The sequence below is a fragment of the Geotrypetes seraphini genome, chromosome 2, assembly GCF_902459505.1.
Source record: "Geotrypetes seraphini chromosome 2, aGeoSer1.1, whole genome shotgun sequence".
NCBI lineage: Eukaryota > Metazoa > Chordata > Amphibia > Gymnophiona > Dermophiidae > Geotrypetes > Geotrypetes seraphini.
In genome coordinates, this window is record NC_047085.1 from 397,040,445 (window position 1) to 397,062,512 (window position 22,068).

The 22,068-nt window shown below is 48.0% G+C and overlaps 1 protein-coding gene across 3 annotated transcripts in view; it reads left to right on the forward strand.

Moving 5' to 3' along the window:
• CDCA7L (cell division cycle associated 7 like) overlaps positions 1-22,068 on the forward strand; it is a 152,751-nt gene that overhangs the window by 104,647 nt on the left and 26,036 nt on the right. For all 3 annotated transcript variants that reach the window (XM_033930899.1, XM_033930897.1, XM_033930898.1), the window contains exons 5-7: positions 7,359-7,433; positions 7,525-7,713; positions 18,405-18,539. In XM_033930899.1, the coding sequence (XP_033786790.1) occupies positions 7,359-7,433; positions 7,525-7,713; positions 18,405-18,539 (399 nt within the window). The remainder of the gene's footprint in view (positions 1-7,358; positions 7,434-7,524; positions 7,714-18,404; positions 18,540-22,068) is intronic.

Here is a 22,068-nt window from a genome sequence, read left to right on the forward strand (position 1 = left end):
TACCTTCCCCTATTCCTATCAGTCTTCTTTCAGTCTCCAGCAGGAGTTGAGTGAGCTGTACCTATCTCCCTTGGTAGGGCTGTTGGAATTTGTTTTGGGGTTTCTAGTACCTGTTTTTGGCCTGATTGAGCTTGGGTGGGCCCTTTTTGGGGTTCTGTCTGACCTCGGGGGTGTCAAACCTGGCGGGTCTCGAGCGGGGTTCCTTCCCCATTTCCTCCACCTCCCCCCATTTTTTAGTGGAGCCTCAGCAGTAAGCCTTGCCCCCTAAATCAAGCAAAGCATATTGCTTTGAGAGCCTGTGGAGTCTGTTCTGAAGAAAAAAAGAATCCTGAGATAGTGTCAGTCAGTGTGTTTTACTGTATTTTTGAACTAACCGGCACTTTTCTAGCTAGGTCGCATATGGAGCAATTGAGCCCTCTCAGGGGAGAGGGGCACAATTTGATCCAGACGCGAGGCACTCGCAGACGGCCTGAAATCTGTTGCCGGTGTGTTGGTGGAGCTGCAGCGGCTGCAGGCACCCAGAGCTCCCTGCCGATAGTGCTTTGCGAGTCGGCAGGGAGCAGTGGGGAGGCCCGGTCTTCTTCCACCGCCCACAGATGGATTCCCTTGACTGCTGACGGTCAGGGTACAAAGGAATTCCTCTCAGCTGATTTTTTTTTTTTTTTTTTTTAACAGCTGATGCCGGCTTGCCTGCTTTAGCGGCTGGGACTGTTCAGGCTTCCCAGCCTCTACAGGCCCAGGAGGGGGTTGTTTTTGGCAGGAACTTCGCCATTTTCTCCGTCTGGCCCCTCCATTTTGTCTGCAACCTCAGGTGACCTTCCCTCTGTATTGGAAACACAGGGACAGGTTTCAGCTGGGTCCCCTGCTGTGGCAGGAAGTCCCATGGGACCCCCGGGGTTTTTTTCCCCTGATTTACAATTCAGGCGGCTGGGGGTCCACGTGCAAATGGGGGAGGGTTTCAGAGGGGGGGCTTCCCTCTGCACCCCCTGTGGCTTTGCCTTCCTCTTCTCTTTTGGCATCCCCTCTTCCTCCTCCCTCGTCCAAACGCCCGTGGGTGCCTTGGGTTGCGGATTGGTGGTCAGAGGAGCATGTTGGCCTGGCTGAGGACCTGGACTCTTTTTAGGAATTCCAGGATCCTCCCGAGGGGACGGCCACTGGCGGCGGGATGTTGGGTTTCCCGCCTTTCGGCAACGAGGCGTCCATGGTGCACCTGTTTCAGAGGGATGAACTCCCAGGCCTGTTTAAGCAGGTCTCGGTGCTACATTTTAAGGAAGCACCACCAAGGGACCCCGTGTGTAGGAGACCCTCTTCTAAGGGGGATCCGTACTGTTTCCTGCTCTTTTCCTCTGCATCAGGATTTTGGGGATATTGTACTGGCGCAGTGGAATACGTGGGAGGCATAATTTTGCCTGAGGGGGATAGAGCTACTTTAAAGTCGCCAGTGGTGGATGCAGTGGTCTCAGCAATTTCTAAGCGGCATACTGTGCCTGTTGAGGGCGGTTTCGCCTTACGGAACTCTGAGGAATGTAAATTGGAGACAATTCTTAAGCAGAATTTTGATGTCTCTGTCTTGGGGGTCCAGGCTATTTGTGTATGGGGGGGGGAAGGCTGGTGGCTCACGCCGTGTTTCAGTGGGCTGAGCGTGTCCTGTATTGTGAGTCTGATGACTGGTCCTTAGTGGATCAGGAGGTGACAAAGATTGAGATGGCTGCCTTGTTCCTCTGGGATGCTCTCTATGACTTGGTGCGGACGTCAGCTATGTCTCTGGCTTTTGGAGTGTCCGCGCGACGTACCTTGTGGCTTCGCGCTTGGTCGGCAGATGCTGCGTCCAAAACTCAACTTACCATATTTCCCTTTCGGGGGTCTTTTTTGTTTGGAGAGGACTTAGATAAGTTGGTTCAGACTCTGCCGGACTCTGAGGTGCGCTGCCTACCTGAGGACCATGCCCGCCTGGCGTCTCGGGGTGGCACTAGCCCACGGGCGTTTGCTGGAGTTCGGCAAGTATTGCCCTGGGAGTGGGGCTGCTACTTTCCAGGCTTCCATGTTTTCCCGGGGTCGGTTTTCATAGCGCATGCAGTCCTTTCAGGGGGGGGGAGCTGTGAATCCCTCCGCCAGTTCCCCCGCTGCCCGTCCTGCACAGTGACTCATTGCCGGTGCCCCCTTTGGTTCCGATGGGTGCTCAGATGCGCGACCTTTTTTCCAAAGTGGTCTGAGATCCCGTCCGATCAGTGGGTCCTGGAGGTGGTATGGGACGGTTATGCTCTAGATTTTGCCCGCTCTCTGCCAAATCATATCTAGCTTCTCCGTGTCAGGCAGAGTGGAAGATGCTGGCCTTTCGCTTCAGCGCTTTCTAGATCTCAAAGCAGTTGTTCCAGTGTCCCCTCAGGTGTGCAGACCTTTGGCCCACCCTAGATTTAAAAAGGGGTCAACAGGGCTCTCAGAATTCCCTCTTTTCGCATGGAAACACTGCAGTCTGTCATTCTGGCGGTTCAGCTAGGGGAGTTCCTGACTTCTCTGACGGAGGCCTACTTGCATGTTCCCTTTCAGGCCTCCTATCAGCGCTTCCTTCGCTTTGAGATTTTTGATCAGCATTCTCTGTTCTGTGCGCTTCCCTTTGATCTGGCCACAGCTCCCCGGACGTTCTTCACAGCTATGGTGGTCGTCGCGGCAGCCTTATGGTCAGAGGGCATTCTGGTGCATCCCTATCTGGACAACTGGCTGATTCAGGCGTAGTCGTTGCAGGAGAGCACCCGGGTTACGGCTCGGGTAGTGGAGTTTCTCCAGTCGCTGGGCTGGGTGGTCAACCTTTCCCTGAGTCGGTCTCATCTCAGCATCCGGAGTACCTTGAAGTTCTGTTCGACATCTCCTTGGGGAAGATCTTCCTTCCAGAGGCCCAGGTAAGCAAATTGCAATCTTAGTTTCGCCTCCTTATGGCATACCGGTGTCCTCAGGCACAGGATTTCCTCCAAGTCTTGGGGTCGATTGCAGCTTCCCTAGACATAGTGATGTGGGCGTGGGCCCACAGGCGTTCTCTTTAGTTTGCTCTGCTCCAGAGGTGGTCACCCCAGAGGTACAATTTGGTTCTGCCTGTTCTCTGTGAGGCTTGGCGCGCTGCAGACTTCATTGGTGGCTCCAGACCTCTCATCTTGTTCAGGGGACGAATCTGGATCTACCATAGTGGATAATGCTTCTCACGAATGCCAGTCTCCTCGGTTGTGGAGCTCAGTGTCTAGGTCACTCAGCTCAGGGCACCTGGTCCACAGAGGAGGCGTCCTGGTCGATCAATGTGTTGGAGACCAGAGCCGTCCGTCTGGCGCTGTTAGCCTTCCGCTCCTTCTTGTCGGGCAAGTCAGTCAGAGTTCTGTCGGACAATGCCACGGCAGTGACTTATGTCAATTGTTAGGGAGGCACCAAGAGCACTCGGGTAGCGCGGGAGGCGGCTCTGCTCATGCTCTGGGCAGAGTCGCATCTTCAGGATATATCGGCCTCCCACATAGCCGGGGTGGAGAATGTTCAAGCAGATTTCCTCAGTCGTCACACATTAGATCCCGGAGAGTGGTGCCTCAGCCCTGTGGCCTTTCGGTTGATAGTGCATTCTTGTGGTCCGAACCTGATGGCCACGAGTGGCAATGCCAAAATGCCCCGCTTCTTCAGTCATAGACGGTCAGGCTGAAGGTCTGGATGCTCTGGTTCAACCATGGCCAACGGAAGGGTTGTTGTATGTGTTTCCTCTGTGGGCATTAGTGGGCAGTGTAATCAGCATCATTCGCCATCCAGGTCTAGTTGTTCTGGTGGCTCTGGATTGGCCTCGATGACTGTGGTACGTGGATCTAGTGGTGGATCCTCTTCCTCTGCCTCTCTTGGACGACCTTCTGATGCAGGGTCCCATTCCAATGTTCGATCCGGGTCCCTTCAGTTTTACGGCTTGGCTCTTGAATGGGTTGCCTAGGTAAGGGGTATTCTGATAAAGTAATATCTACTCTCTTGGGGTTCCGGAGGCTGTCTATCTCTCGGGCTTATGTGAGGGTTTGGCGTCTATTTGAGGAGTGGTGTCATGCGTGTGGAGTGGGCTCTTTTTGCGCTTCCCTGCCTACCATCCTAGAGTTCTTGCAGGATGGCCTGGACAGGGGACTGGCTTGGTCTACTCTCCGGGTTCAGCTTGCAGCCTTGTCAGCCTTTTGTGGGTTGTTGTAAGGTCAGCGTTTGACTGCCATTCCTGCTGTGATTTGCTTCTTGCAGGTGGCCAAATTGCTCCAGCCTCCCTATTCCATCTTGGGATCTGAATCTGGTTCTTTCAGTGCTAGTGCGCCCTCCCTTTGCACCATTTGGCGTCTGCTCTTTGAAGGACCTAACTTTTAAAGCAGTCCTCTTGGCCATTTCTTCTGCTAGATGTGTTTTCTGAGCTGCGGGCTTTCTCTTGTAGGGCTCCCTTCTTGGAGTTTTCTAGGGAGTGGGTTGTCTTGCGGCCTGTTCTTCCTTTCTGCCAAAGGTAGTTTCTCCTTTTCCTGTCAATAAGGCAGTGGTCCTCCCGGTGTTTGGTAGTCAGGAGGGCTCTTCTGAGCAGAAGCAGTTGTGCAAGTTAGATGTCGGTCGGGTTCTTCGCTCTTATGTGCAGAGGACCCAGGAGATCAGGAAATCAGATCATTTCTTTGTCCTTCTAGCAGGTCCTCATAAGGGGGATGGCACTTCTAAGGCTTCTATTGCGCACTGGATCAAGGAGACTATTGCTTCCGCTTATCTTCTGAAGCAGAATCCTGTTCCGGAATTTCTCAAGGCTCATTCCACTCGGGGTCAGGCGGCTTCTTGGACTGAGTCTTCACTTGTGCCTCCAGTGGACATTTGTATGGCTGTGGTTTGGTCTTCCTTGCATTCCTTTGTCGGACACTTCCAGGTAGATGTTCAGGCGCATTGGGACATGGTGTTCGGTGAGCGTGTTCTGGTGTTGGCCCTTCGGGGGTTCACCCGTGATGGGGACTGCTTTGGTACATCCCACTCATAAAGATTAACCTCTACCAGTCTGGAGAGTGCTAAAGAAGGAGAAATTAGGTTCTTACCTGCTGATTTACTTTCTATTAGCTTCTCCAGACCGGTAGAGGTCTCCACCCTGTCTGTTGTTGTAGCTGTTGCATGGGCAATTTTTGTCTTTTGCTGCAGTTCTAGTATTTTTCTAGGGCTGGAAGAATTGAAGAACAGCGGCTGTGGCTTAGCTGGCGAGCTGTGAGGACATTTTCTTTCTGGTATCTCTCCTCTGGTATCTCTCCTCTCCTCTGGTATCTCTCTTTTCTGGTATCCTCCTCCTTTCCAACAGAATTTGGGTATGTTAGTTATTACTCCTGTTCGGAGTATTGCTTATTTCTGTTTCCAGTTCTTAGTTCTGCTTGGCTATTCGGCAGACTGATAGGAATAGGGGGGGGGGAAGGTATCTCTTATGTACTATTTCACAGTTTTGTTTTTAGTCTCCACCTGCTGGTCATGATTGGGATATATACCCACTCGTAAAGATTAACCTCTACCAGTCTGGAGAAACTAAAATAAAGTAAATTAGTAGGTAAGAACCTAATTTCTCCTTCCCACATTTTGTCCTCTGTGCAATACCTGCGTATAACTACTGTTCTTAAACTTAAACTAGCCTTCCCCTCTCCACGCGGCATCCACTATTCAGGCAAACTGGGAAAATCCCTTCTCTTCAAAATCACAGGTCTTTGGAATGACCTCACCACCCCGCTGCGGAACCTGAGCTCCCTTCAGTTATTCCGCAAACAACTGAAAACCTGGCTTTTCAGCAAATTGTAGCTCTATCCTTCCCCCCCTTTCTCTCCCCCCCTTCTACACATAAGTTCATGTAATCCTTTTTCTTCTTCTCTACCCACTATTTTAAGTTCTTGTAAACCGTGTCGAACTCCATTCTCATGGAGATGATGCGGTATATAAACTTAAGGTTTAGATTAGATTAGTTCTACCATTTATTACTCAATTGAAGGGTAGGCTTAGAATAAGTTGGGCAAGGAAATCTACTGCAGAGACAGTTCTTGAAGGTGTTTTTTTATTCTGCCATCCTTCAGGGTAGAACTACGTCAAAAAAGGCTTACAGGGAAATGTATATGCACTAGTCAGTGAAATAAATGTAATGTAAGTGAGAAACTGACTAATTTATAAATGCCAATGGTAAGAGAGCGAATGCCATCCAAAAGTTGCTCAGAAAAAGTGAAACTCTGAAGGGAGGTGGATACCTTCCCTTGGTAAAAGAGTTTACCATCCAATCATTGCATTGCTTTAAAGGACAACACTCTCTGACCAGGTAGAACTTCAATTGTATAACAAAGATACTTAATCGACAAAAAACTGTTCAATATATATGAGAAAATCTCTTGCTTGCACTTATCTGTGCAGACTTGAAAAACTGTAAATGTAAGGGCTCTGGGGTCTCAACGTGGCCCCGTTTCGATAAGCTGCTTCAGGAGACCCAATACAATGCTGCACACTGGTGTAAATGTAACTTCCCAAGAGATGATCGTTTATCAAAATTTGAAGATTCCAAAGAGCCCTTACATTACAGTTTTTCAAGTCTGCACAGATAAGTGCAAGCAAGAGATTTTCTCATATATATTGAACAGTTTTTTGTCGATTAAGTATCTTTGTTATACAATTGAAGTTCTACCTGGTCAGAGAGTGTTGTCCTTTAAAGCAATGCAATGATTGGATGGTAAACTCTTTTACCAAGGGAAGGTATCCACCTCCCTTCAGAGTTTCACTTTTTCTGAGCAACTTTTGGATGGCATTCGCTCTCTTACCATTGGCATTTATAAATTAGTCAGTTTCTCAATCCTTCAGGGTAGGGCATACATTTTATTTTCACAAGCTTATATTTCTCCAAGCCAGCTTCTTCTATCTTTTCCTTACTACAAAAGATTAATTTTCAACCCTTCACACACACAAGTCCATATTAAAAAAGAAAAAAAAAATGGTACCTGTCTTACAGCTGCAGTCGAAGCTGGCTACAGCTTTATGTAATGGCATTTTGATAGTCCACATTTGAGCACAAGGAAGATCAAAAAATGAATACAGCAAAATAGTATACATATGTTTTCACATTTTACTATGATACAATACAGTATCTCAAAATCATAAATATTATAAAATCTATGCTGGTATGACCTCATTGATTCAGATCATACCCTAGTTAAAAATTCAAGTTCTGATTTTTTTTTTCTTTACATTTTCTCCTCATTGATTTGGAAAATGATGGCCATTCATGGAAGAACTGATTATTTTACATAAGATATATATGCCTAGTTTCTTGTACTGTCAGTAATGGAGGTCTTGTGAATACAATGCTTAATATTCATTTTCTTTCTCAGCTTGCCCAGTTATTTGCAGAACTGAACTCCATGCCAGAGTTGTTTCCAGTGAAAATGTGCAGTGCCACCCCTTCTGTAAGTTAACATTGACTGAAACAAACTAGCTCTGTTCACAGCCTCTGAAAAAGAAGGATCACAATGTAGACTTTCTTTGATGCCTTTCTAGAAACAGAAGAAGACACCTAGGAAAGTGTTCACAGAAGGAGGTCAGATTGAGCGTCGCACTAATCCCACTAGGAGTGCCCGCCCACCAGAGAACTTTGCCCTGGAGAATTTTACTGTGTCTGCAGTCAGATTTGCTGAACATCTGGACAGATGCAGGAGAAGGAACCTCCTAAAGAGAACCCTAAATGAGGTATTTATCCAGTTTTAAGTTTAGTCTAGAGATGCAAGCTGCCTTTTTGCTCTTTAATAAAAGGAAGAGAGGCCTGTAGAACATTTTTATATTCAGAATGGCTAAGATCCATTTATTAAATAGTTGACCTTTCATTTGAAAGTCAGTTTGAATATTTTTTTTCTTCTAAAAAAAAAAAAACAACCTCGCCAAGTAATTTAGTTTTTAATACATTGATAAACAACATTTCAGGACACACAATTGCCCCAAATCAGTGCATAATACAAAAATAAAATGAGAGAGAAAATATATACAGCAACACGTCAATAAAACCAACATAACACCCTGAAACAGTACACAGTATTAAAATAAGATTTTAAAATAACCAGTAAAAATACAGGATGTACAACAATAAGTCAAGAGAATATAATACTGAGGTGACCCACATCTATATTGTTAACAAACACTCACAAATCCATCCATCTGTCCTAATTCAGCTTAATTGTAGTAAGTAGTACATCTCCTAGTTTAAACATTTAAAAAATCCCTAAAATTAACAGGATATAATGCTACTAATTACCTGTAAGCTAAGGTGGGAGTATTTTTTCTTTTCTTTTTTTTAATAAAGAACATATAAAGTTTTGTAGGCATCATAATCTTAAATATTCTAGCCTTAAGTTGTAAGTGGCAAATCTACCTCTCTGATTATGTGCCTAAGAACATAAGCATTGCCTCTGCCGGGTCAGACCAGGGGTCCATCGTGCCCAGCAGTCTGCTCCCATGGCGGCCCTCCAGGTCCAAGACTCGTAAGTGATCCTTTACCTAAATCTTTTATTCCCTAATCATTTAATATCCTGTATAGTAACCCTCTATCTATACCCTTCAATCTCCTTCTCCTTCAGGAAATCATCCAAACCCTTTTTGAAACCCAATATCATACTCTGTCCTATCACCTCTTCTGAGTGAAGAAGAACTTCCTAGCATTTGTTCTGAATCTGTCTCCTTTCAATTTTTCTGAATGCCCTCTTGTTTTTGTTGTCCTTGCTAGTCTGAAGAATTTGTCCCTCTCCACCTTCTCTATGCCTTTCATGATCTTATAAATCTCTATCATGTCCCCTCTAAGTCTCCGCTTTTCCAGGGAAAAGAGCCCCAGCTTCTCTAGCCTTTCAGCATATGAAAGGTTTTTCATGCCTTTTATCATCTTTTTTGCTCTTCTCTGGACCCTCTCGAGTATCGCCATATCCTTCTTAAGGTACGGCGACCAGTATTGGACGCAGTACTCCAGGGCGCACCATCGCCCGATACAGTGGCAGGATAACTTCCTTTGTTCTGGTCGTGATACCTTTTTTGATAATGCCCAACATTCTGTTTGCCTTCTTTGAGGCCGCTGTGCATTGTGCCGCCGGCTTTATTGTTATATCCACCAATATCCCCAAGTCCTTTTCTAGGTTGCCTCCCATCGTATAACTATACATCGAGTTCCCTTTCCCTATGTGCAAGACTTTACATTTCTCTACATTGAAGCTCATCTGCCATTTTTTTGCCCACTCACTCAGTTTGTTCAGGTCTCTTTGTAGTTCTTTACATTCCTCAACTACCCTACTGGAGAGTTTTGTGTCGTCCACGAATTTTATAAGTTCGCACTTCGGCCCTGTTTCCAGGTCATTAATGAATATATTGAACAGCAGCGGTCCCAGTACTGACCCCTGTGGGACACCACTCGTGACCCCTTTCCAGTCAGAGTAGTGTCCCTTTACTCCTACCCTCTGTTTCCTGTCCACCAACCAATTTTTGATCCATCTGTGCACGTCCCCTTCCACCCCGTGGCTCCAGTTTCCTTAGTAGGCGCTCATGAGGTACCTTGTCGAAGGCTTTTTGGAAATCCAGATATATGATGTCTATGGGGTCACCTTTGTCCAGTTGTTCACTTATCCCCTCAAAGATGTGCAGTAGGTTCATTTGGCATGATCTTCCTTTACAAAAATCATACTGGCTTGTTCTCATCAGTTTGTTTTTTTCTATATGCTCATTGATACTGTCCTTGATCAATGATTTGGCCATCTTCTCCGGAACTGAGGTCAAGCTCACTGGTCTGTAGTTCCCCAGGTCGCCTCTTGATCCTTTTTTGAAGATAGGTGTAACATTCGCTGTCATCCGGGATTACCCCTGTATTCAAGGATAGGTTACAAATCTGCTGCAGTAACTCCGCTGTTTCGTCTCTGAGCTCTTTCATTATACTCGGGTGGATTCCGTCTGGGCCCGGAGATTTGTCAGTTTTTAATCTATCTATCTGTTTGAGTACGTCTTAGAGGCTTACCTCCATGCATGATAATTTTTCCTCTTGATCTCCCTTGAAGATTTTTTCCGGTTCCAGCACGTTGGATGTGTCCTCTCTTGTAAAGACCGACGAGAAGAATATGTTTAGTCTGTCTGCCACCTCTTTTTCCTCCTTCACCACTCACTTCCTGGTCTCCCTCATCCAGTTTATAGAATACTCTTAGGAATGCATCCTAAGATGACTGGAGCTCATCCTCTGGCACATAGTGGTTTAGGCTCTTAAATAAAGCTGGACCATTTCCCTTCAAATCCCAAAAGGCAATATGCTGTAATCAAAACTGATTGAAATCAGTCTTTTCAGTTTTAGCCCAAATCAAATCTGCCCATACTCCCACATCCTGCTATCGCACACAGCCTCCCTTCCGCACTCCTGGACCTACCTTAGGTGCCATAGTGATTCTCAGTCACTCCTGCCCCTGCCTTCTCCATTGCCAGAATGGCTACCGCAAAATTGCCACAGGTGGTAATGGTAGCCATTTTGAGATTGGAGCCAGCATAGGCAGGAGCAACTGTGAATCGCTTCTATCCCAGTTATGTCATTAGATCACCAGTGCACCTAAGGTAGGCCCAGGAAGGGGCCTAGTGGTTAAGGGAGGGTATTGGTGATTATGTTTGGTGGAAGGAGGGAAAGCAGAGAGTGGGTGGTGGTTTTGGTCTGGGAAGAATGAGAGAGGGGTCTGTTTCAGCCAAAACTGCTATCTATTTCTGCCTTTTTTTTACTCTCATCCTATGAGACCTCATTTCATGAAAAGAAGTTCCTTTTATACCGTGGAGATACATCTGTTTTTCCCCTTTCTTGCCTTTCTCCCCAAGTTTACATATTTAGATCTGTCCCTATATGCTTTGTGAAAGAGACCACCAACCATTTTAGTAGCTACTCTCTGGAATGACTTCATTCTGTTCATATCTTTGTGAATTGCACAAATACTCCAAGCAAGGTCTCACCAGACTTATACAGAGGTGTTGTCGGCGCACTCTATTTTTTTTCTGCTGACCATTTATCTTTCTTGTATCCATGAATTCTTCTGGCGTTTGCTGTCATATTTTTACCTCTTTGACCAGTTTATGCTCATTGAATACAATAAGTCTCGGGTCCAGCTACTCTTTTTGACACAGAAGCACTTTGCTCCAATACTGTGCTGTACTTCTTCCTTGGGTCTTTGCAGCCCTAATTGTATGAGTCTGCATATTTTTAGTATTAAATATTGGCAGCCATATTGTATGCCATTCATGAAGCTTCACTAGATCACTCCTCATGGTATCCAGGGTGTCTATTCTGTAGCAGATTGGGGTATTATCTCCAAAGAGGCAAATATTTACTTTTGTTTTGTAAGCAATATTGCAGAAGGACTTTCAGCAATGTTGAAAAGAACAGGACCAAGGATCAATTCCTGCAGCTTAGTAGTACCTCTATCCTCAGACTGACTGCCATTTACTAATATTCTATGTCAGTTCCCACTCAGTTTCTGACACATTTGATCTCTACAAGGTCCATTCAAAGGTGCTTAGTTTATTTGTAAATAGCCTTTCTTTAGCACTCTCCAGACCAGTAGAGGTTAACTTTACGAGTGGGTATATATCTAATCATGACCAGCAGGTGGAGACTGAAAACAAAACTTTGGGACAGTATATCCTAGCCCCTCCTCTCTATTTCCCTCAGTCTTCTTTCAGTCTCCAGCAGGTGTTGAGTGATCTGTACCCATCTCCCTTGGTAGGGCTGTTGGAATTTGTTTAGGTGGTTTATTGTCCCTGTTTTTAGCCGGACGGAGCTTGGGCGGACTCTATTTGGGGGTTTGTCCGACCTCGGGGGTGTCAAACCCGGCGGGTCACGAGCGGGGTCCCTCCCCCCACTTCCTCCACCTCCCCACATTTTTTTAGAGGAGCCTCAGCAGTAAGCCTTGCCCCCTAAATCAAGCAAGGCATATTGCTTTGAGAGCCTGTGGAGTCTGTTCTGTAAAAAAAAAAAAATCCTGAGGTAGTGCTGGTCTGGAGGGTTGTATCCCTTTAAGAAAACTGTATTTTACTGTATTTTTTCAACTAACCGGCACTTTTTTACAGCTAGGTCGCGTATGGAGCAATGAGCACTTCTAAAGGGAAAAAGTGCTCATTGTGCTCCAGACGCGAGGCACTCGCGGCCGGCCTGTGCAAGCGGTGTTCAGGCCGGTGCGGTGGAGGAGCTCCGTCGGCAGCGGCTGCAGGCGCCCAGAGCTCCCCGCCGATGGTGCCTCGCGAGTCGGCAGGGAACGGTGGGGAAGCCCGGTCTTCTCCGTCCGCCCACGGAGGGATTCCCCAAACCGCCGACGGTCGGGTTTTAGAGGATTCCCTCTCAGCTGATTTTTTGACAGCTGATGCCGGCTTGCCTGCTTTAGCGGCTGAGACTATTTAGGTTTCTCAGCCGCTTCAGGCTATGGAGGGAGCTTTTTTGGCGGGAAAACCGCCATCTTCTCTGTCTGGCCCCTCCATTTTGTCTTCCACCTCAGGTGACCTTCCCCCTGTTTTGACTATGCAGGGGCAAGGTTCTGCTGGGTCCCCTGCTGTGGCAGGGAGTCCCTTGGGACCCTCGGGGGGTTTTTCTCCTGAATTTTTCTTTTCTTTATGCAGAGCCTATTTTCAGGCGGCTGGGGGTCCCGGTTGCGCCCAGGGGGTTTCGGGGGGGTGGGTTTTCCTCCGCGCTCCCTGCGGCTTTGCCTCTTTCGTCTGGCGTGACGTCCCCTCCGCCGCCTCCCTTGTCCAAGCGTCCGCGGGTGTCGTGGGACGAGAATTTGTGGTCGGAGGAACGGGTCGGTCTGGAGGAGGACCTGGACCCTTCTGAGGAGTTCCAGGACTCTCTGGAGGGGACGGAAGCTGGCGGCGGGTTGTCGGATTTCCCGTTCTCCAGTGACGAGGCGTCCGTGGTGCGCCTTTTTCAGAAAGATGAGCTGCCTGACCTTATTCAGCAGGTTTCTTCGGTTTTGCGTTTTGAGGATGCGCCGCCGGAGACTCCGCGTGTGGGGGACCCCCTGTTGCGGGGGATCCGTTCCGTTTCCCGCTCTTTTCCTATGCATCAGGATATTCGGGATATTATTCTGGAGCAGTGGAAAACGCCGGAGACGCCGTTTCGGCTGGCGCGCAGCATGGCTCGCCTGTATCCCATTCCTGAAGGGGATCGGGCTACGTTAGCTTCGCCAGTCGTGGATGCGGTGGTCTCGGCAATTTCCAAGCGGCATACCGTGCCTGTTGAGGGCGGTTCTGCCTTGCGGGACCCTGAGGAGCGCAAATTGGAGAGCATCCTTAAGCAAAATTTTCAGGTCTCTGCCTTTGGGGTCCAGGCGGCTATTTGTGGGGGACTGGTCGCTCGCGCCGTGTTTCGGTGGGCGGAGCGGGTCTTGGATCGAGAGTCTGACGACTGGTCTCTGGTGGATCAGGAGGTAGCGAAGATTGAGATGGCGGCCTCATTCCTCTCAGATGCTCTATATGACTTGGTGCGGATCTCGGCTAAGTCTATGGCTTTTGGCGTGGCCGCAAGGCGTGTGTTGTGGCTGCGCGCTTGGGCGGCGGATGCTGCGTCCAAAGCTAAGCTTACTAAATTTCCCTTTCGGGGGTCGTTTTTGTTTGGAGAGGACTTGGATAAGTTGATTCAGACTCTGTCGGACTCGAAAGTTCCCCGTCTGCTGGAGGACCGTGCCCGCCCGGCGTCTCGGGGGGGTGCGGCCCGGGGGCGTTTGTGGGATTTTCGCAAGTATCGCCCTGGGCGTGGGGCTGCTTCTTTCCAGTCTCCGGGATTTTCCCGGGGTCGGTTCTTCCAGCGCATGCAGCCCTTTCGGGGGGCCCGTCGGGGGGCAGGGAATCCCTCCGCCGGTTCCCCCGCTTCCCGTCCTGCACAATGACGCCTTGCCGGCGCCCCCTTTGGTTCCGGTGGGGGCCCGGCTGCGCGAATTTTTCCCCAAATGGGCCGAGATCACGTCCGATCAGTGGGTCCTGGAGGTGGTGCGGGACGGTTATGCCCTGGAGTTAGCCCGCTCTCTGCCGGATTTTTTCCTCGCTTCTCCATGTCAGACTCCGGGGAAGACGCAGGCTTTTCGCCAGACCCTTCAGCGCTTGCTAGATCTCAGGGCAGTGGTTCCGGTGCCCCCTCCGGAGTGGGGCACGGGCAGGTACTCCATTTACTTTGTGGTGCCCAAGAAGGAGGGGACCTTTCGGCCCATCCTCGATTTGAAAGGGGTCAACAGGGCTCTCAAGATTCCCTCTTTCCGTATGGAAACTCTGCGGTCGGTGATTCTGGCGGTTCAGCCGGGGGAGTTTCTCACTTCTCTCGATCTGACGGAGGCCTACTTGCATGTTCCCATTCGGGCCTCTCATCAGCGTTTCCTGCGCTTTGCGATCTTGGGTCGGCACTTTCAGTTCTGTGCGCTTCCCTTTGGGCTGGCCACGGCTCCTCGGACGTTCACCAAGGTGATGGTGGTCGTCGCGGCAGCCTTGCGGTCGGAGGGCATCCTGGTACACCCCTACCTGGACGACTGGTTAATTCGGGCAAAGTCGTTGCAGGAAAGCTCCCGGGTTACTGCTCGGGTGGTGGAGTTTCTCCGGTCGCTGGGCTGGGTGGTCAACCTTTCCAAGAGTCGGTTGGTCCCGGCTCAGCGTCTGGAGTACCTAGGGGTGCTGTTCGACACCTCCTTGGGGAAGGTCTTCCTCCCAGAGGGCCGGGTGAGCAAATTGCAATCTCAGATTCGCCTGCTTTTGGCGTCCCGGTGTCCTCGGGCGCGAGATTTCCTCCAGGTCTTGGGGTCGATGGCGGCGTCCCTGGACGTGGTGAGGTGGGCGCGGGCCCACATGCGTCCTCTCCAGTATGCTCTGCTCCGGAGGTGGTCTCCCCAGAGGCACGGGATGGATGTTCCGGTTCCCCTGCGAGGCTTGGCGCGCTACAGTCTGCATTGGTGGCTCCAGACCCCTCACCTAGTTCAGGGGGTGGGTCTGGATCTCCCGCAGTGGACGGTGCTCCTGACGGATGCGAGTCTCCTGGGTTGGGGGGCTCAGTGTTTGGGTCACTCAGCTCAGGGCACCTGGTCCGCGGAGGAGGCCGCCTGGTCGATCAACGTGTTGGAGACCAGAGCGGTCCGTCTGGCGCTGTTGGCTTTCCACTCCCTGTTGCTGGGCAAGTCGGTCAGAGTGCTGTCGGACAATTCCACGGCGGTGGCTTATGTCAATCGTCAGGGGGGCACCAAGAGCACTCAGGTGGCGCAGGAGGCGGCTCTGCTCATGGTTTGGGCGGAATCCCATCTGCTGGACCTCTCGGCCTCTCATATAGCCGGAGTAGAAAATGTTCAGGCAGACTTCCTCAGTCGTCACTTCCTAGATCCAGGAGAGTGGTGTCTCGGCGCCGAGGCGTTTCAGTTGATAGTGCAGGCTTGGGGGCAGCCCCTGATGGACCTGATGGCCACAGGTGGCAACGCCAAAGTGCCCCGCTTCTTCAGTCGTCGCAGGGACGGTCTGGCCGAGGGTCTGGATGCTCTGGTCCAGCAGTGGCCAACGGAGGGGCTGTTGTATGTGTTCCCTCCTTGGCCGCTGGTGGGCAGAGTACTTCTTCGCATTGTTCACCATCCGGGTTTGGTGGTGCTGGTGGCGCCGGATTGGCCTCGCCGTCCGTGGTATGCGGATCTGGTGAGGCACCTGGTAGCGGATCCTCTTCCTCTGCCTCTCTCAGACGACCTTCTGATGCAGGGTCCCATTCCCATGTTCGACCCGTCTCCCTTCTGTCTTACGGCGTGGCTCTTGAAAGGGGTCGCCTTAGCAAGAAGGGATATTCAGACAAGGTGATCTCTACACTGTTGGGGTCCCGGAGGCTTTCTACCTCTCGGGCTTATGTGCGGGTTTGGCGTCTCTTTGAGGAATGGTGTCGGGCGCGGGGAGTGACCTCTTTTCGCGCTTCTCTGCCTAACATTCTGGAGTTTTTGCAGGATGGCCTGGATAGAGGCCTGGCTTGGTCTTCTCTCCGGGTTCATCTTGCGGCCCTGTCGGCTTTTCGAGGGTTGGTGTCAGGTCAGCGTTTGTCGGCTCTTCCTGATGTGATTCGGTTTTTGCGGGCGGCCAAGTTGCTTAGGCCTCCCCTACGGCCCTCGGTTCCCTCTTGGGATCTTAATCTGGTTCTCTCTGTTTTGGTGCGTCCGCCTTTCGAGCCCTTGGTCGACTGTTCTTTGAAGGACCTTACTTTGAAGGCGGTCTTTTTGGTGGCCATTACTTCTGCTAGGCGTGTTTCTGAGCTGCAGGCTTTCTCTTGTAGAGCTCCCTTCTTGGAGTTTTCTAGGGAGCGGGTCGTCTTGCGGCCTGTTCCTTCCTTTCTGCCAAAGGTTGTTTCTCCTTTTCATGTCAATCAATCGGTGGTTCTCCCGATCTTGGGTGGTCGGGAGGGCTCTTCTGAGCAACGGCAGCTGCGCAAGTTGGATGTCGGTCGGGTCCTTCGTTCTTATGTACAGCGGACCTAGGAATTCCGGAAGTCCGATCATCTCTTTGTCCTCCTGGCGGGTCCTCGTCGGGGAGCTGGCGCTTCTAAGGCTACTATTGCGCGCTGGATCAAGGAGACGATTGCTTCCGCTTATCTTCTGAAACAGCAGCCTGTTCCAGAGTTTCTCAAGGCTCATTCCACTCGGGGTCAGGCGGCTTCTTGGGCTGAGTCGTCGCTCGTGCCTCCAGTGGATATTTGTAAGGCTGCGGTTTGGTCCTCCTTGCATTCTTTTGTTAGACATTATCGGGTAGATGTTCAGGCGCGTCGGGACGCGGTGTTCGGTGAGCGTGTTCTGGTATCGGCCCTTCGGGGGTCCCGCCCGTAAGAGGGACTGCTTTGGTACGTCCCACTCGTAAAGTTAACCTCTACTGGTCTGGAGAGTGCTAAAGAAGGAGAAATTAGGCTCTTACCTGCTAATTTACTTTCTTTTAGCTTCTCCAGACCAGTAGAGGTCCCCACCCTGTCTGTTGTTGTTGTTGTTGGGGCTGTTGCGCGGGCAGTTTTTGGTTTTTGCTGCGGGTTCTAGTATTTTTCTAGGGCCGGGGAGAATTGAAGAACAGCGGCTGTGGCTCGGCTGGCTTAGCTGGCGAGCTGTGGGGACATTCTTCCTTCGGGAATTTCTCCTCTGCATTTTCCAACAGCATTTTGGGTATGTTATTTGTTACTCCTTTCGGAGTATTGTTTTTTCTCTCTGTTGTTTTCCAGTTCTTGGTTCTGCTTGGCTATTCGGCAGACTGAGGGAAATAGAGAGGAGGGGCTAGGATATACTGTCCCAAAGTTTTGTTTTCAGTCTCCACCTGCTGGTCATGATTAGATATATACCCACTCGTAAAGTTAACCTCTACTGGTCTGGAGAAGCTAAAAGAAAGTAAATTAGCAGGTAAGAACCTAATTTCTCCTTGACTGGGTTAGATCTGGGAAGAGCGTCTAGTGTTCTTCCTAGATCCAACCCAGCCAAAGAATTTGATCTAATTGGTCTGACAAAGCCTACATTTAGTGAAACCATGTTGCTTCGGATCCTGTAATGTATTGGATTTTAGAAAGTGCACTCTCTCTTGTTTAGCAGGGTTTGCATTAATTTACTTACCATTGGGGTATTTCCCCACCCTCTCATCTTGACAAAATTAGTTTTGCTGAGATCTAGGACTATTGCTTTTGAATGAACCACTTCCATCTGTATACTACTTCTACTAAATATACTGTAGCATCTGTGTGGACCTCTGGTACTGCAGGAAGTCCTACCCACATGCAGTGAACATAAGAATTGCCTCCGCTGGGTCAGACCAGAGGTCCATCGCGTCTATGACTTCTGAAGTGGTTTCTTTACCATCTCTATAACCTACCTCTGCTTTTATCTGTACCCCTCAATCCCCTTATCCTTTAGGAATCTATCTAAACCTTCCTTGAACCCCTGTACTGTGCTCTGGCTTATCACAACCTCTGGAAGAGTTGTCTTTTTACAAGGAAGCACTTGAAAATGTGCTTCTAAGCGTCACGAGTTGTTGCTTGACCACTCCTGTACTTCCAGAAAACATTTGTTGTACATAATCAGCTTAGTTTTTTCAGACATAAAAATTTGGGGGAAAAAAATTCAATTAATTTGAAGCAGTTAAGGAAGAGAAAAAATAGTTCTGTAAATTTAATTTGTCTCCATTATTTATTACTGGTGACTATATCTCTAGTCAGGTATTCCCTTGATGTGGATGAGATTATAGTAATATGTTGATTGTAACATTGGCTATTTCTTTTTGCTTTATTTTATCTTGTAAAGATAAAATGTAGTAAAAAAAAAAAAAAAAAGTTCTAGAACACCTTTTGGTGTTTTACTGTACATGAACAGTGGTAAATTGTGTGTTTAGCCTTTTGTGTGATATGTACTTCCATTTTGTTTTGACAGGATGAACGTGAGGAACACAAAAGAAGAAGGTCATCTAATAAATATTCCCGTGTCCGGCCTGTGGAAGATATTACTGATGAAGATTTGGAAAATATTGCAGTTACAGTAAAAGACAAAATATATGATAAAATTTTGGCAAGTATATTTATCATATGTCATGGATATGTAAAAAAAAAAAAAGTATGAATTTATATTATGCAACAAAGTCTGTGAAAAGTAGAGAGTACCTTGGAGAATAAAGGTAATTTGTTTCCCTAGGTTTCCTATAGGTTTAGTTGGGATGTGAGTTCTGATTAAAAAAAGAAAAGGTCCTATGGGAATGTGACAAGATATTAGAATACTGTATATCAGAGTTACTTAAATGACAGACTTTGGTCCACAGCCTGGACTGTGGAGCCTTGCCATGTGGACCTCCAGGGTGCAGTGCTCCAGTTCCCTCTCCTCATGCCCTGGTCAGTGTTGCTGCAGCTCCCCCCTCCCCCCCAAAGGATCCTACACACCACAGTGGGTTGTGGCAGAGAGAGTGCTGAGAGCTGACTGCCAGTGGAGTCTTTTCTCTGCCACACCTACCTAGGTAAGAAGGCGACAGAGCAGGGTGCGTAAGTACAGGCTCCAGCTTCGGTGGTACAATTTTCTTGGAATAAGTCGTTTCTACTTACTTTTCTGATGCCTAAAAGAAGAGGGAGGCAGAGGATTAACCCTCCACTCCTGTCTGCAACATCTACACCTCACCAGACGGTAATTAATAATAATAATAATTTTATTTCTTATATACTGCTATACCATAAGTTCAAAGCGGTTTACAACAAGATTCATGCAATGAGAGAATGCGATGTTTACACCAAGAAACATATGTTTACAACAAGATACATATGTTTACAGCGGTTTGCAAGAAGATACAAGCAATGAGAATACGAGATGTTTGCAACAAGAAAACAAATGTTTGGAGCAGGATACAGAAGTACAAAGCGGTTTACAATAGGATACATGAGTTCAAAGCAGTTTACAAGAAGATACATGTACTGAGAATAAGAGAGGTTTACAGCAATATACATGCAATGGGAATAAGAGGAGTAATGGGGAGAGAAAGGACTTTCAGGGATACAAAATTGCCAGAGGAAGAGAACTCAAATTGCGTTAAAGAGACAGGTCTTCAGTGATTTTCTGAAGTCAGCGTAAGACACGGCCTTGAGTATGGGTTTTGCAAGCCATGTGTTCAGTTTAGCTGCCTGGAATGATAGCATTCTGTCCAGGAACTTCTTGTAGTGACATGATTTCAGAGATGGGTAATTAAAGAGGTTTATTCTACGAGAGCTCTTATTTGGGCAGTTGATGAAGAATTGGGAGGTGAGGTAAGTTGGTAGCATCCCAAAGACCGCTTTGTAGCTGATGCAGGCAAGCTTGAAGAGTATTCTGGATTCCATCGGCAATCAGTGGAGTATTTGGAAGTATGGGGTGATATGTTCCCATTTTTTTAATCCAAAGATGAGTTGGACTGCAGTGTTTTGGATTAATCTTAGCTTGTGAAGTGTCTTTTTATAAGCTCCCAGATATATGATGTTGCAGTAGTCCAGCGTACTCAACATGGATGATTGTACAAATAATCGAAAGGATGATTCATCGAAGAATTTTTTGATGGTTTGGAGCTTCCATACTTTTTTGGAGCTGAAATACTTTTTTTGAACATTAGATCTGTATGCTTTTCCAGGGTTAGGTGTCTGTCAAGGGTAACTCCTAGTATTTTTATAGTTTGGTCAATTTCGTAATCTCAGCCATTCACATGAATCGTGTTGTCTTATCTTTTCATTGGGAAATGCCAGGAAGAATTTAGTTTTTTCTGTGTTCAGTTTTAGTTTGAAGGCCTTCATCCAAAGCTCTATTTGATTTAGGGTATTGGTTAGGAGATTAATGAAGTCTGGCGACAGATTGGATAGTGGTAGCACAACAGTGATATCGTCAGCGTAAACGTGGAAGTTGAGATTTAGGCTCTGTAGCAGGTGTCCCAATGAGATGAGGTAGATGTTGAATAGGGTCGGCGATAACGGGGAGCCCTGGGGTAGTCCACAGTTGTTATTCCAGCTAAAGGAGAATTTGTCTTCTTTGAGTACCTGATAGGATCTGAGTTCGAGGAATCCCTGGAACCAATTGTGAGTGTTTCCTGTGATGCCTAGTGATTCAAGACAGTTCAACAAGATGGTGTGGTCAATTAGGTCGAAGGCACAGCTTAGGTCCCTTCAGCGACTTCAGCCACTTCTGCTGCTTAGCTGCAGGAAAGGCTTAGCTTGGATGATGAAATTTCGCTGAGCTCATTGGGACCTGACCCTACCCCGGCTCTTGAAGAGGCGGCAGTGACGAACCTTCATGTGGAGGGGTCTTGGAAACTGCTGAGGGTGAAGGATTTGCTTCTGACCGCAAACCCTGAAGGGGAAGCCTCAATGCTTTCAGCATCATCGAAACCAAGCAGGGAAGGTGCACTGAGTAAGAATGGTGGTGAGTTTGGGGGAGACACGAGCCTAGATGGAGTTCTACGGTCAGAACGAGAGCAGTCTTATTTACTCAAACTCAAGCCACTCCTTAAACCCTCAGTGGTTACATTGGCAGCAACTGAAAATCTTCATTTGGTATGTACCAACTTCATATCATTAACTTTAAATCTTCCAGCAAAAATTACACAACTTGAGACTGAACTCCAAAAACATACTGAAAAAATAAATTCATGACTCCAATGGAAGTTTTTTTTAAAGTTTTTTGATTACTACTTTGAAGCTTCCTGAATCGAATGTTCCCCCATTGCAAAAAATATATTTCTTGAAAAGGATATGAAAAGAAATGAAGGAAGTTGGTGACGAATTAGAAGTATCAGCTCTACTGGAATCATTTGATATGGAACTGGCGGGTCGCTCTACATTAATGGTGTCTTTTGTATTTCATCAAAATAAAGAGATGGTTTTGAAGCTATATTATAATTTGAAGCAAATCTCCTATTTGGGAGAAAGAGTACACTCCTCCCTCAATATTCGCGGGGGTTAGGGGCAACATCTCTGTCTCTGTCTCTCTCTCTCTGTCTTTCTCTCATTCCCTCCCTTGCTGCAGAGGAAAAAGAGAGATCCATGGTGCTTCTTTCCCACCCCCTCTACCGCCATATCCAACATTTCTCCCTCTCCCTGGATCATGTGCAGCATTTTTCACCACTGCCCACCAGCCTCATGCCCATTTCTCCTTCTGTCACCCCTCTCCAACACCATGCCACATCTCACCCTCCATCACTATGTCCAACATTCCTTCCCTTTGCATCCCCTTCAATCTGTCTTTCTGTTCACTCTCCACCACCATATCCAACATTTCTCCCTCTCATCCTATTTCCCATGCATCTCTAATTTACTCCTCTCTATGCTCAATTTTCCTCTTTCTTCCTTTCCCCACATACACCATCTCTTTCCCTCTCACTCATACACTCATGTCCAACAATTCTCCCTTTGTATTCCCTCTCTGCCTTCCAGCCTTTGTCCCAAATTTGTGCTCCTTCCCCCTCTCCTCTCTCCCTTTTTTTCCTCTATCATGTCTCCTCTCTCCCTTACTTGCTAGCTCCAGGGCTGCATTCGCTCCCTTCAGGGTCATCCTGCTGTTTTGCTTCTTCCACCTTCATATGCCAGAAGTTTTTACA